General features: G+C 36.5%; 1 protein-coding gene across 6 annotated transcripts in view; it reads right to left on the bottom strand.

The window, feature by feature from the left end:
* Positions 1-18,750, bottom strand: part of LOC127834648 (uncharacterized) — a 31,261-nt gene that overhangs the window by 7,849 nt on the left and 4,662 nt on the right. Inside the window, exons 1-3 of one of the 6 annotated variants that reach the window (XM_052360667.1) lie at positions 16,444-16,554; positions 1,168-1,869; positions 606-824 (exon numbers count right to left, since the gene is read on the bottom strand). In XM_052360667.1, the coding sequence (XP_052216627.1) occupies positions 606-824; positions 1,168-1,605 (657 nt within the window). In that variant the 5' untranslated portion in view covers positions 1,606-1,869; positions 16,444-16,554. Of the gene's footprint in view, positions 1-605; positions 825-1,167; positions 2,272-2,309; positions 3,855-16,443; positions 16,556-18,750 lie in introns of those variants that run through there. The other 5 variants (XM_052360666.1, XR_008028035.1, XM_052360668.1 and 2 more) reach the window with 5 other exon arrangements.

The following is an 18,750-nucleotide window of genomic DNA, read 5'->3' as shown; positions in this document are numbered from 1 at the left end:
GTTCTGTTAGGCTTACAATGTCGGCATTGTTTGAATACTGGATTGCTCCAATCATTTGTTTTCATTCAGTTTTGTTTGTATACGACTAAATGCATTACTTAACAAAATCAGTTAAGAGCCGTTATATGTATGAACAATAGTTTGTTGTAAGCAAAATGTATAATAAACTTACAAATACATACTAATTATTTCAATTTCAGGAAGCTGTTTGCTTAATGTGTTAAACAGCAATAATTTCAAAATAGTTGATTGTTAAAATATTACTTGTTCAACTGCTATTGTATGTAAAATAAAAACCGCTACAATCGCTTCAATCCTGTTGCAAGAAATACGTGTTTTAGCCGGAAATTTCTTGTTCACCTTTATATGGTGGCATCGCACGATGTGAAATTGTTCGTACAGTAGTGAAGGACCTAATCAAAATCAAAGCGGTTAAATACATTATAAAGCAGCTGCTTGTGTACAGTCCCAGAAATATAAGTTTTGATTTTAATGGTTTACTTGACATGAAACTTAGTGTTACATGGCTGTTTTCATCGTTATTACACTTATATATACCGTTAATGTATGAACATCACAATAATACACATGGTAATGTATCATACCTGTTTCTTGTTTTTTCCTTTCTTCTTTCCCTTGTCACCCTGGGTTTTGGTTACCTTTGGTCGTTTCGCCTGTGGGTTTCTTGCACTGGACACTGCATCAGATCGCTTTTGGCGTAATAATAAGCGCTTCAGGAAATCTTTTGAATCGTCGTACCCAGTCTTTTCAGCAAAGAAAGGTTCTCTCATACGACCCGACGAGTCGTTATTCTTTGGACTCTTCTGTAAACGTAATTGCCGTATTTGAACATAATTGCTATACAATAGAATGTACAAACATTTTATGTCACGTAGATGTATGGTTGCATGTGTGTGTACTTTATATAAAGATCTGTACAATGGTGGTAGTGACTGATGAAAAGAAGGAACACGAAAGGTCAGGTTTGTCGCTATTACCTATGTCGCACAGTTTGGGTCACCGCAAATGCATACGTACATGTACATGTGCACACAGTAATAAGTTGATAAACTAAGCGATAAGTTACCGACCACAGATCTTGTTTTATAATAGTTACAAATACTTTAAGCACCTGTACTTAATAGTAATGCGCATTGAATTACCTACCACGGATATACTAGACGGCACTGCAAGATTATCGTATTCTTTATCGCTTGCTTCCGCACTTTCACTTTCACCATCGTCGTTTATTGCAACGATCAGCTCATTGAGTAACATGTAACTACGGTCACTTTCTGATACTATTTTATGTTTGAGATCGTTTAAAGTACTTTTAATCTGAACATTTTTTAAGCCAGTCTCAAGACTTCTTATTTTGAATTGCGCCTTTCGTAAATCGTGTTGCATTCTGTTTATCAGTGTTGTACACTGCCGGATATCAGAGCCCGTTCGGAGGAGGAGAGCACCCACCACCGCCACCGCTACAAGCGTCACAATGCATGTGCAGATGGTGACGGCACGATTCGGGCTCAGGGCACTGTTGCACCTTGCTTTGCAGTATGCACATTGCTCTCTCAGACCTGTCTCAAGATCTTCAACAGTCATGGTAGTAGTCTTATAATGTCCGGTCTATACCTGCTGTGCACTCCCGCGTTCAATGCTGACCTTCCGGATTATCCTGCGCGAAGCTTAGTGGGCTCCTGTGCATCCAATAGCAATAATCTGTGCTTAGCTATTACTGTGTGATGTTGCTGTTGTCAATGTCACGTGTCCAGGTTGTAACCTGAATTTGTTTTTATAGCACAGCGATCCAAGTTGTCCCAGCATGCATATCAATATTCCACGTTCACATTTCAAGTGTATCGCATACTATAACAGTTTAAGATAAGCATTTATTTATACACAGTAACACATATTATATAAATATAATATTATACGCATTTGCACTAATGTGTATGCAACAATAACACGTTATGAACCGTTATGAAAATGAAAACAAATCCATATTATAAATAGTTTACTCTATCGGCACTGTATACATAACTATCTCCGCTTGCATTTAAACTCTGCTTAATTAAACACGCCAACTGTGTGGCCAGTGTAAGTGGTGTATACCGATCCATATTATAATTCAATCGCGTATAGAACGACTATGGAACACATGTATTTTCAACGTTTAATTATTTTTTATTATCTATAAAATTGCTTCATTCAGTTTTATATAAACAACACTTTGTTTCAATTAAATTGCAGTTGGTAGTGCAGCAACGATCATTTGCTAAAATAACATTCGCGTATGTATTACTTACTGATAAAGGTTTCTCAAACCCGAAACATCCATGCTGGCCGCTGACTTAATCTGATGACCTTGCATAAGACACCATGTTTAGTTGACACCATACCACATTTATTTGGGTACTGTACTTTAGCTTTATAAGCGTCTAGTGTACGTTTAATTTTTGGTATCCATCTTAAATTGAAATGGGCCGGATTTATTCCAGAGTTGGAAAACATACATCAACATTTCAAATACAGTTCAAGGTCTTCCATACGTTGTGCAAAACGCTGTTTTATTGGACACAATGTTTTATAAGAATCATTTGAACGTATGTGACCTTTTAATACGATGTATTTACATCATTAGGTGTTAGGATTTGATTGAAACGAAATGGAATAATAATATGAAATATTATGGTAGCTGCATGAGTGCCAAGAAAACTAATAGCTTATTAAGGGTCCCAGAGGAGAAAGGTCATCTAGGCAACACCAACCAGAACGCTCGTATTTCCATAGGTGACGGTTAGACCAGCCAGAAACACTTATTGCTCTTTAATGGGCCCATAGATAGTCAGTCAAACCAGCCAGGAACGCTCATATCTCCATCATGTGCTCAACCTGAGACGGATAGATCAGCATGCACGATCATAACCCCATTATGGATCAATAAACTGAGGGTTAAACCAGCCTGTAAAAATCTTAGCTCCATAGTGGGAAACAGGAGACGGTTACGGCATACCAGCCTTGAGCATTCAACAAGACCAGAATACTCGTAGCTCCACGAGAGACTCACCAGAAGACAGTTAAACAAGCCAGGAATACTCATACATCAATAATGGACCCAGAAGACAGAGGTAAACAAGCCAGGGACGCCAATAGCTCCATAATGGGCCCGACAGAATAATGGGTCCCTGTGAGAGACAGTTAAAAATCCTGGACCATTTATTGACCCGTAATGAGCCCTACAAAGACATGATTAAACCACGCATATGTCAATAAAGGGGACGATAGAAGACGGCTAAGGTAGCCTGGAATGCTCATAGCTCCAAAATAGGCTCAATGAGAGAAGAAAAAATCGAGTCAAAACACTGAAAGCTCTATGAACCAATCTTAAACGCTCTTTATTCTAAATGTTATCAGTATAATGAGTTGAACAGAGATACTGTTTAACAATCCACAAACGCTCATAGCTCCATCATAAGCCCCGCAGACGGTCTTTTAAACAAGTCTGCTATTCTCATCGCTCCATAATTAGCCCGTAAAGACAAGGTAAAACCAACTAGGAACACTCGTAGAACTGTAAAAAGACGGCTATACGAGCAAGGAACAATCATAGCTCCATATTTTGCCCCACTCAGTCAAGTTAGTTTAACTAGATGTTAGACAAACCCGTACTACATTTTAGGCTTAGACATGGTAGTGGTACATCTTAGAAATTAGACAGGCTCGTTCGGCATCTTAGACATAGGACATGGTAGTGGTGCATGTTAGACATTAAACATGCTCTTTGTGCATCTTTGACATTATACATGGTCCTGGTACATGTTAGGCATTAGACAAGCTCACTGTGCATCTTAGACATTAGACATGGTCGTGGTACATGTTAGACATTAGACAAGCTCACTGTGCATCTTAGACATTATACATGGTCGTGGTGCATGAAAGACGTTAGACATGATATTTGTGCATCTTAGACATTATACATGGTCCTGGTACATGTTAGACATTAGACAAGCTCACTGTGCATCTTAGACATAGGACATGGTAGTGGTGCATGTTAGACATTAAACATGCTCTTTGTGCATCTTTGACATTATACATGGTCCTGGTACATGTTAGACATTAGACAAGCTCACTGTGCATCTTAGACACTGGACATGGTCGTGGTACATGTAAGACGTTAGACATGATATTGGTGCATCTTACACATTATACATGGTCGTGGTGCATGAAAGACATTAGACATGATATTGGTGCATCTTAGACATTATACATGGTCGTGGTGCATGAAAGACATTAGACATGATATTGGTGCATCTTACACATTATACATGGTCGTGGTGCATGTAAGACGTTAGACATGATATTGGTGCATCTTACACATTATACATGGTCGTGGTGCATGAAAGACGTTAGACATGATATTGGTGCATCTTACACATTATACATGGTCGTGGTGCATGTAAGACGTTAGACATGATATTGGTGCATCTTACACATTATACATGGTCGTGGTGCATGAAAGACGTTAGACATGATATTGGTGCATCTTACACATTATACATGGTCGTGGTGCATGTAAGACGTTAGACATGATATTGGTGCATCTTAGACATTATACATGGTCGTGGTGCATGAAAGACGTTAGACATGATATTGGTGCATCTTACACATTATACATGGTCGTGGTGCATGTAAGACGTTAGACATGATATTGGTGCATCTTAGACATTATACATGGTCGTGGTACATGAAAGACGTTAGACATGATATTGGTGCATCTTAGACATTATACATGGTCGTGGTACATGTTAGACATTAAACATGCTCTTTGTGCATCTTTGACATTATACATAGTCGTGGTACATGAAAGACGTTAGACATGATATTGGTGCATCTTAGACATTATACATGGTCGTGGTGCATGTTAGACATTAAACATGCTCTTTGTGCATCTTTGACATTATACATGGTCGTGGTACATGTAAGACCATCGACATGATCTTGGTGCATCTTAACACTCGACATGGTCGTGGTACATGTTAGGCCATCGACATGATCTTGGTGCATCTTAACACTGGACATGGTCGTGGTGCATGTAAGACATAAGACAGAATCTTGGTGCATCTTAACACTGGACATGGTCGTGGTACATGTAAGACATAAGACAGAATCTTGGTGCATCTTAACACTGGACATGGTCGTGGTGCATGTAAGACATAAGACAGAATCTTGGTGCATCTTAACACTGGACATGGTCGTGGTACATGTAAGACATAAGACAGAATCTTGGTGCATCTTAACACTGGACATGGTCGTGGTACATGTAAGACATAAGACAGAATCTTGGTGCATCTTAACACTGGACATGGTCGTGGTACATGTAAGACATAAGACAGAATCTTGGTGCATCTTAACACTGGACATGGTCGTGGTACATGTAAGACATAAGACAGAATCTTGGTGCATCTTAACACTGGACATGGTCGTGGTACATGTAAGACATAAGACAGAATCTTGGTGCATCTTAACACTGGACATGGTCGTGGTACATGTAAGACATAAGACAGAATCTTGGTGCATCTTAACACTGGACATGGTCGTGGTACATGTAAGACATAAGACAGAATCTTGGTGCATCTTAACACTGGACATGGTCGTGGTACATGTAAGACATAAGACAGAATCTTGGTGCATCTTAACACTGGACATGGTCGTGGTACATGTAAGACATAAGACAGAATCTTGGTGCATCTTAACACTGGACATGGTCGTGGTACATGTAAGACATAAGACAGAATCTTGGTGCATCTTAACACTGGACATGGTCGTGGTACATGTAAGACATAAGACAGAATCTTGGTGCATCTTAACACTGGACATGGTCGTGGTACATGTAAGACATAAGACAGAATCTTGGTGCATCTTAACACTGGACATGGTCGTGGTACATGTAAGACATAAGACAGAATCTTGGTGCATCTTAACACTGGACATGGTCGTGGTACATGTAAGACATAAGACAGAATCTTGGTGCATCTTAACACTGGACATGGTCGTGGTACATGTAAGACATAAGACAGAATCTTGGTGCATCTTAACACTGGACATGGTCGTGGTACATGTAAGACATAAGACAGAATCTTGGTGCATCTTAACACTGGACATGGTCGTGGTACATGTTAGACATAAGACAGAATCTTGGTGCATCTTAACACTGGACATGGTCGTGGTACATGTAAGACATAAGACAGAATCTTGGTGCATCTTAACACTGGACATGGTCGTGGTACATGTAAGACATAAGACAGAATCTTGGTGCATCTTAACACTGGACATGGTCGTGGTACATGTAAGACATAAGACAGAATCTTTGTGCATCTTAACACTGGACATGGTCGTGGTACATGTAAGACATAAGACAGAATCTTGGTGCATCTTAACACTGGACATGGTCGTGGTACATGTAAGACATAAGACAGAATCTTGGTGCATCTTAGACACTGGACATGGTCGTGGTACATGTAAGACATAAGACAGAATCTTGGTGCATCTTAACACTGGACATGGTCGTGGTACATGTAAGACATAAGACAGAATCTTGGTGCATCTTAGACACTGGACATGGTCGTGGTACATGTAAGACATAAGACAGAATCTTGGTGCATCTTAACACTGGACATGGTCGTGGTGCATGTAAGACATAAGACAGAATCTTGGTGCATCTTAACACTGGACATGGTCGTGGTACATGTAAGACATAAGACAGAATCTTGGTGCATCTTAGACACTGGACATGGTCGTGGTACATGTTAGACATAAGACAGAATCTTGGTGCATCTTAACACTGGACATGGTCGTGGTACATGTAAGACATAAGACAGAATCTTGGTGCATCTTAGACACTGGACATGGTCGTGGTACATGTAAGTCATAAGACAGAATCTTGGTGCATCTTAGACACTGGACATGGTCGTGGTACATGTAAGACATAAGACAGAATCTTGGTGCATCTTAACACTGGACATGGTCGTGGTACATGTAAGACATAAGACAGAATCTTGGTGCATCTTAGACACTGGACATGGTCGTGGTGCATGTAAGACATAAGACAGAATCTTGGTGCATCTTAACACTGGACATGGTCGTGGTACATGTAAGACATAAGACAGAATCTTGGTGCATCTTAACACTGGACATGGTCGTGGTACATGTAAGACATAAGACAGAATCTTGGTGCATCTTAACACTGGACATGGTCGTGGTACATGTAAGACATAAGACAGAATCTTGGTGCATCTTAGACACTGGACATGGTCGTGGTACATGTAAGACATAAGACAGAATCTTGGTGCATCTTAACACTGGACATGGTCGTGGTACATGTAAGACATAAGACAGAATCTTGGTGCATCTTAACACTGGACATGGTCGTGGTACATGTTAGACATAAGACAGAATCTTGGTGCATCTTAACACTGGACATGGTCGTGGTACATGTAAGACATAAGACAGAATCTTGGTGCATCTTAACACTGGACATGGTCGTGGTACATGTAAGACATAAGACAGAATCTTGGTGCATCTTAACACTGGACATGGTCGTGGTACATGTAAGACATAAGACAGAATCTTGGTGCATCTTAACACTGGACATGGTCGTGGTACATGTAAGACATAAGACAGAATCTTGGTGCATCTTAGACATTAAACATTGTTGTGCAACATGTAAGACATTATACAGGATCTTGACGCATCCTTGACGTTAGACATGGTCGTGCTAACATGTACATGTTAGACATTAGACAGGATCTTCATTGAAGTTTTTGCATATTATCTAACTCAACTAGTTACAGCAGTTTGACAACCATAGGACGCAATCTGTGTTACACCCGGTCTTCTTCAATGATAGATTTTAGCACCTCTACGATGTTAAAGTATGTGTATGCGACAGACATAATTGTAAATCACATTCAGATATGCGTGTTGATGATGTGACATTTCATTTACAAGACAATGATATACATACAATTAACGAAAGACTTCATGCAGACTAAACAAGTACACGTTAGTGGTGTCAGATACATAGCGTGGATATAAATCCAAATCAAACCACCTGCCTGACCATTGGCTCCCATCAACAGCTGAAATGTGTTGGTCATTTATATTCTTTTGAAGAAAACACAATCATTAAACAAATTGATGAACAAACAAAATACTTTCTCAAGCTTGGCTCCAAGCTATCAATTGCTCTGCGAGTTCAATATTCTGTGACTCCCGAAATCAAACGTATGGTCTTTAATGCGTATGTGGTACCTGTATTGGATTAAGAGTGTTTTACCTGGAAACCGGTCAATACTTGCGACATTCTTGTAAATAGAATATTGGAACTACAGATAAAATGTGTAAGTGTAATCCCAAGAGAATGTTTTTAAGTACATGTATAATAACATGTCATTTGTTAAAAGAATTGCAATGGGTTTGCCTTGAAAAAAGATGCAACTATTTAACATACGCTATAACTGACATCTCGCCAGCTGTAAATTAAATTCCCATCTAAATATCGATCAACCAATCAGCGATCGATAAATCGGTTGCGCCGGTTACAATCGACCTGTCCGCCATTTTCCAGTCATGTCGACTGTCTAGATACAAATGCTTTCAACGAGTTTTGTTTATTTCCTGTAAAAAACGTTTATGAATTATGATTTAACGGTGTCCTTATGATTTATATAAGTCGGTATCCAGAAAGATTATTTGGAGGCATTTAATTAATACAATTGTTGAAGTAGAAACGTTACTTTGACAAGCGCGAGTGGTAGCTTTAATGTGTAAAATTAACGAAATCACAAATATAGAACGTTAATTTATTTCAGAAAATTACTCAACGTATTTCTTTGTAGCGTTTTCCATTACAAAGATTAACAAGACTATTGCTAAGCAATATATTTCCCCTACCGGCTCCACCATTGTCAGAAATTTCCACCATTGTCAGAGTTTAAAAAAAAATGTTGCCATAGCAACCAGAATTTTTGACGTAAGAACAAAATGAAATGACGTGCATAATGTCCATATTGCCATCTATCCATGTTTAAAGTTTCATGAAAAAATATGAAGAACTTTTCAAGTTATCGCAGGATCCAGAAATGTGTGACAGACAGACTGACTGACTGACAGACTGACTGACAGACTGACAGACTGACTGACAGACTGCAAACCATAAGTCCCCTCCGGTGAAACCGGTAGGGGACAATAACTATATATATGCAATGCTAAATACCAGTTATATCATATGTATATGTACCCACATGAGGGATTTCGCTACCCACGATCCGTAACTTACAGAGCTCCAGATAAGGGTCGTATTTTCGTAATTACGAATTATTTTCAAGTCCGTTACGTATTTATTTTAAAATCTTGTCGTACCATTAAGAATAACAAAATCAAGTTAGGAATAATATTTTTACATCGGTTCGTATCGATTTTTATTGAGTTCTTTTCGCGTATTGAAGATCTTTGCGGTGCTTATAGAGAATGGTTATTGGGTTTGTTTAACAAAGCGCATTTTTTCCAATAAACAGTCTATCTGTCAAAAAACAATGGCGGCGCCCAGAGAGCGTCCTAAAAAACTGCAAAGCGTCCAAAAACACGCTTTTAACATATTGTACGCAAAATGAGCCGAAGTTAAATGTTTAGAAAGACATTATAGAAAAGATCTTATACGATGTTGTATGTTCAGTTGCCGACACAGTCGGAAAAGCTCAACAAAAACGCGACACGACGGGTCCAAACTTAAACACACAAAAAACATTGAACGAGTGGAAGGGACAAGTCCCGTGGCTAATCGTTGAAAAGATTGAAGGGGAGACCCGTTTTAATTGTGAAATATGTAAAAATTCATCTAAGGCATGCAATCTAAGCACAGTTTGGGCATATGAAGGTATTTGAAAAATAAAATTGTATAATACTGAAAAGACACTGTTGAACTCGTATAAATAAAGTTGCTAGTATGTTTATTTTTATTATTTTGCATGAAAATAACCATTATTATTTATTTTTAGGTCATTTAGAAAAAATAAGAATTATTTTCCAAAACTTAGTAGTAACGTTAAGAATAAAATTTCAGAGTTAAGAATTCTTTTTGAAAATCTGGTAGTAATTTAAGAATTTCACAAAACCTTATCTGGAGCTCTAAGTTGCTCGATTGGTCATTGTCGGCCCAGGTACTCCTGAAATGTATCCCGGGTACTATTAAGTATACTTAAATTTACTCCGGGTACGGATAATTTACTGAAACGTACCCGGGAATTCCAACGATAAATTGGTCGTTGTCGGCTTCTTTTTCAAATTGATTATGTTCATGTTTATGTCAATATTATGTAAAATGACCTCTAAATAATCGAAACTCCTACTCAAAAAAGCATGTTTAGGCAGATTTTGTTCAAAGAGATTTTATTTTCGTATTCCGTAGGGCGTTTTTCGACATCGGATTTTGTTCGGGGATAAAGCTCGGGTACAGTCTTAATTGGCCGAGTACGTTTTAGTATATTTTCCGTACCCGGGGTTCATTTAAGTATACTTAAGAGTGCACGGGGTACATGTGAGTAGTACCAGAGCCCACAATGACAAATCGAGCGTAACTTATAGATATCCCCGTTATAAATCGCCATATTGTGTAAAAAAAACAAGTGAAACAAGGTTGTGTCAATATTTCCATAGATAGCATTGATTAATTCCATCGCAGAAGGGTTATTCATTACTAATACAACCATTACAAGTGGAAACTTGGGGATGTTGGTACGAGTATTACCAAATCACCGATATAGAACCTTAATTTATTTTAGAAAATGAAAAAATCCTATTTGTTGTTTTGCCTTTTTAATTACAGTGATTCAAAATTTAATGTTATTAATATCACCTTTATAAGTTATAACAAGGGGGATTTGGTACCCGCCCGGCGTCGGAAATGATGTTTAACTTTCCGAAAACCCAGTTATAAAACGCTTGTTCATGCCAGATGCATATGCATACACTGTTTTGTTAATATTTTCGAAAATAACATTTGTAAATACCATTGAAAAAGTGTTATGTATTACTAATACCAACTTAAACCTAGTAACATGGGGGATTTTGGTACCCGCGCAAGCGTCTGGGAGCGTGTTTAACTCTCGCATTATATAAAGCTAAGGTTATTTAACAACTAATATTTGTTTGCAATTACAAATGATGCAAAACAAGTTTTATTTTTACCAGTGTAATAAGGGATTAAAATAATCCAGAATGTCGCGTAATCTACACGCATAGACGCCACTTTGGTGTTATCGTGTCAAGGTTTTCTGAACGCTGTATCAAGGGATTCAGTGAAGCGATCGTATTCCAGGCGAGATGTTCATTTACAAATCTCTCCATACTTAAACACTGGTATGGTATGGAAATATGGAATGAAATTGCAGTCTGTATTTGGAAATGTGTTACTTTAAGAACGAAAATAAATCTTAAGAAATATGTAACTCATAATACGCAAAAGGATTTTCTGAACTAATAAAAAAATTCGATGGTAAAATCCACAACAATACTAGTTTGTTTGTGTTTCTTACTATATATTAATTTGTGTTTCTGTTTACTGAGGTATCTGTATATTTACCATATCCTATAGTGCATACATTTAGCGGAATGACACTGTACGCGATCTTTAAATGACTGAATATATATTTATACAATGTACATATTTAATAGGTGTTTGTAGAATGATGCTCTTGATTGGTGTTTATATTATTTCTTTTGTTTTGTTTTTTTGCTTGGACATCAAAATATAATGTCAACGGAAAAGTAAAAGAACATTAACGACTTTTTAATATGCCTTTTTAGTTCTAAGAAATTGTTTTTGTGATTAAATACATGTAATCATACCAGATACTTAACATTACTCTGCATTTAATATGCCGATAAGACAAGATAAGTACATGCTCAGGAGCATCGACGCACTTCGACTATACACGGAGTGATGGGCCCTTGGCTCTGAAGCATCTACGCACCTCGACTATACACGGAGTGATGGGCCCTTGGCTCTGAAGCATCTACGCACCTCGACTATACACGGAGTGATTGGCCCTGGGTGGAACCAGTATTTGGTGTCATTGGTGAAGGCACAATGAACGCTCCCACAGTGGGGATAGAAACACAACAGTTTTTCAATGGTTGAAATGACGTTTACTGGTATCGATCCATGTAATGATCATAAAGTGCAAGCAGGGAACGATACGAACTTCCCTTCTACTTGACCTTGTCAACATATGATGCGAAAGTAAGCATTTCAAGCCGCCTCACAGTTTCACCGAATAATACACGATTTGGTATTGTTTAAAATGATTGTAATTTATAGTAAACAAGATATTCGGCGTATATCCTGAATTTGAAAAAATGTTAGAAAATAACGTTTCTAAATCATTAAATTGGAATCAAAGGTTGTTGTTTTTTCACTTCGCTTTTCCACTGCATGAAATGTGAGTTATTGAGTGCACGTATTTAAAACCACACAATAGTGTTCGTAGCAAAACAAAATGAACGACGGGAGATAACATCGTGTGTCCTCACATGACTTATGAGGAGTTTATTTCTTCACCATATACATTTCTGGTATATTAATATTTTATTAGCACGCAGTTTTTATTCGACACATTCAAATCACACGTTCAGATCTGCGTCATGCGAAAATGAGTCTTATGGCGTCTCGGCCAGCGTAACGTCAATGTGTCTCGTATGAACATGCAAAGAGTAGGCCGGTATTGCTTATAATGAACAGTGTTACATCCAATACTTTGAACACAGACGCAGTGAGTTATGGGGAATTTCTCTCGAATCTGCCAATAAATTATTGGAATAAATTCGTTCGGGTCTGCTGGGGTTACGTAAAGATCATTTAAGATGAAAGCGGTATTAAACCGCTACGCCGAACAATACAAAGATTTCATCACTTATAGTTGAAAGTTTTACCATATACAGTACCATAAAGAAAGATTAATTAAAAATTATCGCTTCACTGTATTTTAATTAAAAAATGTGAACGTCAATGTGATAGAAATAACCCGAATAAAAGGTAGTATCTATAGTTTGCGGTAAAAAAGACGGAGGTCCGGTAAAATCACGAGGTTCTGTAAAATTCAAAATTTACCGGACCTCATGTGCTGTACGATTTTTATTGTTTTTTCGTACTGGTTTCGTATCAATTCATATTTGTTTTTATTAACAATCACATACGCTACATTAAAAGAAAGCAAGAATGTATGCAATACACATTTTTATTGTATGCTTTCCGGTGGATTATAGAGAAATATCAGTGAATTAAAACTGATAATTTCACTGTTTCAAACAGTGAAAATTATCAGTAAAAATTATCGATAATTTTCATTGTTTACTGTGAAATGGCGTCATTTTTTGACGAAATCACGTCATTATCCCAGCGAAATTCTTTCGTTCAACTCTTTAACAATGTATATAAACTGTGAAAAAAAGCATAAAATAAAAAGAAAATTTGTTGAATTCGGTGGAATATCGTTATTAATTCACTCGTGATCATAGAAAAAATATATTTTCACTCGTGGCGCATGTTATTTTCTATGATCATTCGTGAATTAAAATCGACAATCAACCGCATCCAACAAATATCCTCTATATAAATACACAAATGACGTTTCCTTGTCATAATATAAGAAAACACGCCTAGTCTAACCCATCGTCGGATACCCATGGCTGCTGATTACGCTCCGCTCATACATTTGGAATGGAGAGTAACGTAATGAATAGACCGGGGGTGTCCGACGATGGTTATACACCAGTCACATTTGACCGTAACAGTTAAATGAGTATGGTTCGCTTCATTCGATTAAACGCGTCCATGATGGAAAACAGTTTAGTCCTCGCAACAGAACTATAATATTTAATGCAAAAAAGTTAAATGTCTGGTTAATATTGGAGAGCTGTACAAAAGAGAGTAGCATATAGAAAAAAACTAATTATCAAAATAAACAAATGAATGAAGCAAAAAGTAATGTTTATTACAATGAAACATCATATTAAATAAATATGTTCATACAAGTAAAATAATGTATGTCATACTTGTTTTGAATTTTAAATATAATGATTTTAATGCACGTTTGAATTATTGCTTTGAAAAGTTTCCAAAAGGTACTGTTCCATAATAATTTATACAGTGAAATGTTTTTGTATTTTGTAAAATTGTTCGTTGCTAATTTCTTAATATTAGATCATGGTGATTTATATACCGAACTATGCTCATTTGAAAAGAATTTTGTTTGGCATACCTGATCTCAAACGGTTGTACCGTACTAAACTGTACTGCACTGTACTACAAAGCACTGCTATGCAACGCACTGCACTGAATTGAACTGTACTGGCTGTACTGCACAGTGTTGTATTTTATTGTTATGTATTGTAATATATTATATTGCATTGTAGTGTTATGCATTGTATTGTATTGCTGTGTGGTGTGTTGGACTATCATCAAATGAGATTCAATTCTTTTGCGTACCAGTGTGATAGATGGTATTATAAAGGTTTATTAGAACAATCAGCCATATTCTCGTTTGAATAACGGGTATCTTTAGAATTTAAGATTGTTTTTCCTGTTCCCAAAAATTACACATAGTCAATCATAAGTTAACTATATGCATTATATAAGCATGTTTTTCTTGTTATTACTGAGAACGTATATGATGACATTCCAACGTTTGATCGACAAACATGCTCATTTTGTTTATTTAATGCTTCAAAGTCAATATTAATATACAGATCATGTTTTCCAGAATTGTCTTATGAATTTCGAAAGCCGATCAACATAGATTTTGTTGTGTTTCTGGATTTCATGATACAAAGTGAAACACGTTTTATGAATAATATAATCTAATCATTTTTTTTCATTTCATTGTGCTTTAAACACTATTAATTTTGTTATTCGTAAATGCAACATTACAAACATAAACACTAATGTTTGCAAAATATGCACAACATGTAGAAATTTCTATATTGCTTAACATTTTATATTGCAAGAGCAATTTGACAGAATTTGTGAAAACTTGAGACTTATAATATGTCTCTCTTCTGCAGTTCGTTTTGTATACGATGCGTATCAGAAAATGGTTCCAGCAAACTTGGATGATCAGCATATGCATCTTTTTGTTTATAAGGAAATTTTTATTGCAATAGCATGCACATATTATTTAAAAACGATATCCAGAGTCTTTGGGGGGAACATCGAGTCACACGACTTTATGTGTCACATGTTAACAACATGTTTCCAGTCAGTTGGATAACAAGTGGAACGTTTGATTGAATATTGTAAAAATTAAACAATTTTAATTTTCTTAATAAAATATCATGTTCTAAAGGATCAAAGATCGTTCTTAAGCACAACACTACAAAGCAACAAATAAACTAGTATCGATTTCTTTAAGCAAAGAGAAAATTAGTTTAGTTTTTGCTGCGTTGCATCGTGACTATTCAATCCATTTTGTACATAATGTTTATTTGTTAAAAATATAAAACGATTAATGAAGAACTAATTACCAATCTGTCAGGTCAGTTAAACTTTTTAAATTGTAGTAATTTTACTAATTGAAATTAGAACTCTGACTTGTATCTGTAAGTATTGTAAATTTATTTTGCCTAATAATATTTGTTTATGGAATATCGTATTGTAAAACTGCAAGCGACGTGAAACCATCGCACTAATTAATGCGCTGCTGTAACATGTATATTGTAATATTCCAGACTAGAATCTGTCGGTTGAGAAAAAAATCCCCTTATTATAAAGCGCAACCGACGTGGAATCCATCGCAATAATGCGCTTATTTATACCAGAAACGTTTTAAAACTCAAACGTAAATTGGTCAGTTTATTTATATTTATCCAAATTCGCAGTGCAAGCGACGTGGAATCCATCGCAATGCAGTGCTTAGTTATGTATGTACAAATGTACTTTTACAACTGTGACTTAAATCTGTCATTTGAGTTATAATACTCTTGATCTCAATATTCGGCGAAAGCGACATGGAATCCATCGCAATAATTCCCGAATGTATACATGAAACGTTATAATACTGACTTGAGTCTGTCAGTTGAGTTCGAATACCCCGGCTCTAATTGTACAGCGCAAGCGAAGTGGAATCCATCGCAATCATGCGCTCAAGAACCCATGTAACGGTATAACTCTTACTTGTATCTGTCAGTTATTCAATTGCGTAATAATAACTAATTGTATTTATTTCCAGAACAGCATATATTTATGCGTAAGCGATGTGTAATCCAACGCAATCCTTCCATATTAATAGTCTTACAACCATAACGCACAAATGTCATCGAATAGTAATTGAAATGGCTATGAATATTTTAATATATACCCACTATTAACTGTTATGCAAATTCCTTTACCTTTTCTGGTATATCCATTCATGACTTCATTTAATCATCCCACTTTACAGAATTATTCTCTAGTTTAAGTAAATCACTTCCTACCCATAGCTGTGAACGCCTCGTAATGAACCTGCCCGGGCTGAGGATGAGCCGGGTCATAATCTGTGGGGCCCTTAAGGGAGTTTATGTGTTGGATGAAATTATTTCATCATAGCTCTGTTTGAATTGGGTAAAATCACATTTTTAACACATATTTCGTTGAAATATAATAGCTTTTTATACAGCCGAAACCGTTCTTTTCGGTATTCATGTCTAATATGTTTGGTTTTTAGTAAGATATCTTAACTAATAGCAACATTAACAAATCTTACCCACTACATACAGCGCTAAGTCCAACAACTATATGCGGACCTATACATTCGTAAAGCTCTCCGTCTGATTTCTTTATTTTTTTTTTAATTAATAAAGTGACCAAACTGATTGATGGCCACTATATGTTAAAACTGTATCGAATGGTTTATGTGTTGTAATATTGTCTGAGCATTTATAAGTTGACAAAAAGTAATATTGGTGTACAGTCTTTCATAGTTCAAGTTCAAGGTGTTCTTCACAATGTACGAAAATATATAAAGTTATAAAAACTATCAGTTTTATCATTACGTTATTTTTACGTTCGATCATATACTCATTGATTCACGTGATGATTGAGTCAGAATGACATTCATCGAGACTTCTATCGGACGAAATGCATTGAAACGCCGATGTGACTCAAGTAGATTAGGAAAGTGGCAGACGACATTCGAATGGCACAGACTTTATATTTGGTATGTAGTTTTGAAAATTCAAAGATTTTATACGAACTTAGAAAATAGCCGATTTCTCTTCTTTTATCTCAATATTGTATTATTTGAAACTTGCAAAAAGAACTACCGGAGAAATTGATAAAGCTTAATACATACATGCGTACGTACGTATGTACTTATGTATGTATGTATGTTTGTATGACTGTATGTATTTCTTTTGACCTTGCAGTCAAGGATAACCCTTATTTTCAATGGGGTGCTTTGGGGTTTTTGCTGAAGAGACACCAAGCAGAAGAGACAGTATTGAGATACAAGGAATCCGGGTGTGATACCCTAGCTCTTTGCGAATAGATCCATTGGTTCTTTTACGTGCTCGGTGTATAGCACCGATACACGCGAGCATTACCTGGGTTTCATACCAGTGGGAAACACTTGAAGCATTTCTGAAATTTCCAGTGCCCCGGCCAGGAATTGAACCGGAGACCTCTGGAATGGTAGACCAGTGTGTTACCACTCGACTACCGCACCACCCTAGCTTATCGTACACACAATCATTTTGTTTGTCTACGGCAATTCAAATTAAAGTATTTATAAATGAAAACGTTTAACAAATATATATTGTCAGAGATAAACTGTAAAATGGTGTTGTATTAATACTAAAATGTTAAAGTTTTATTTCATATTAATAATATTTGTATGTATTTTACATATATTTCGCCAGAAGGATCACTACTTCATGTTGACGAATAAACTAATGGCATCTTCATTATGCACAATACTGTTTAAATATGTCAAACTGTAGCTGTAAATTGGCATGAGATTTTAAGCGGGGACTGTAGATTTTTCGGATTGTTTACCATTAGATGATCTTAAATATATTTTTGGTAATGTTGATCCTCACATTGCTAGACCTATTATGAATGTGTCAGGATGTAATAACTTGGTCGAGACTAGGAGTTTGTGTAAATCGTGTTTAAATTTATTCGAAATTATAAATCAATTTCATTTTCCTCCTTGATGTTCTTGCAAAATCTCACCACTGTGGCCGTTCGATTGTCATAATTAAAAAAGTCGAACTTCATGACCTGTGACTCTAATATATAAAGCATTCAAGGAGCAAACAGCTGCAGTGCCTTTAGCGCTTTGATTTTCTACAGTCCCAAGATCGAATATGCAACATTACTCGATTTAGATTACTTAACAAGTCGCAGTGGAAAAGGTTCGCTGTGGGAGCGTTCTTTAGATTTCCCCCATACAAACCAAGTACTTCTTCTAGTCCCAAGAAATGGACTCGAGAGCATTTCAAATAAGCATTAGGCTTTCAATGCAATCGAGCTGAAATAAATATGTTTAAAGTTTAAACTAACATTACTCGATGTCGACCCAACATTGGCATAATGCCGTCATTCCATTTTTACATTTGTCCGAGTCAAAATCGGCTTCTACTGCTTCCACTTAACCAGTTTCTATGTTCATGAGCTTAAATATGGTAAAATGACGACCAGATTTTCATAGAAACGTG

This window comes from Dreissena polymorpha, chromosome 6 (assembly GCF_020536995.1).
Source record: "Dreissena polymorpha isolate Duluth1 chromosome 6, UMN_Dpol_1.0, whole genome shotgun sequence".
Classification (NCBI taxonomy): Eukaryota; Metazoa; Mollusca; class Bivalvia; order Myida; family Dreissenidae; genus Dreissena; species Dreissena polymorpha.
Note: the sequence above shows the minus strand (reverse complement) of the source record. Positions and strands in the feature narration are given on the sequence as shown.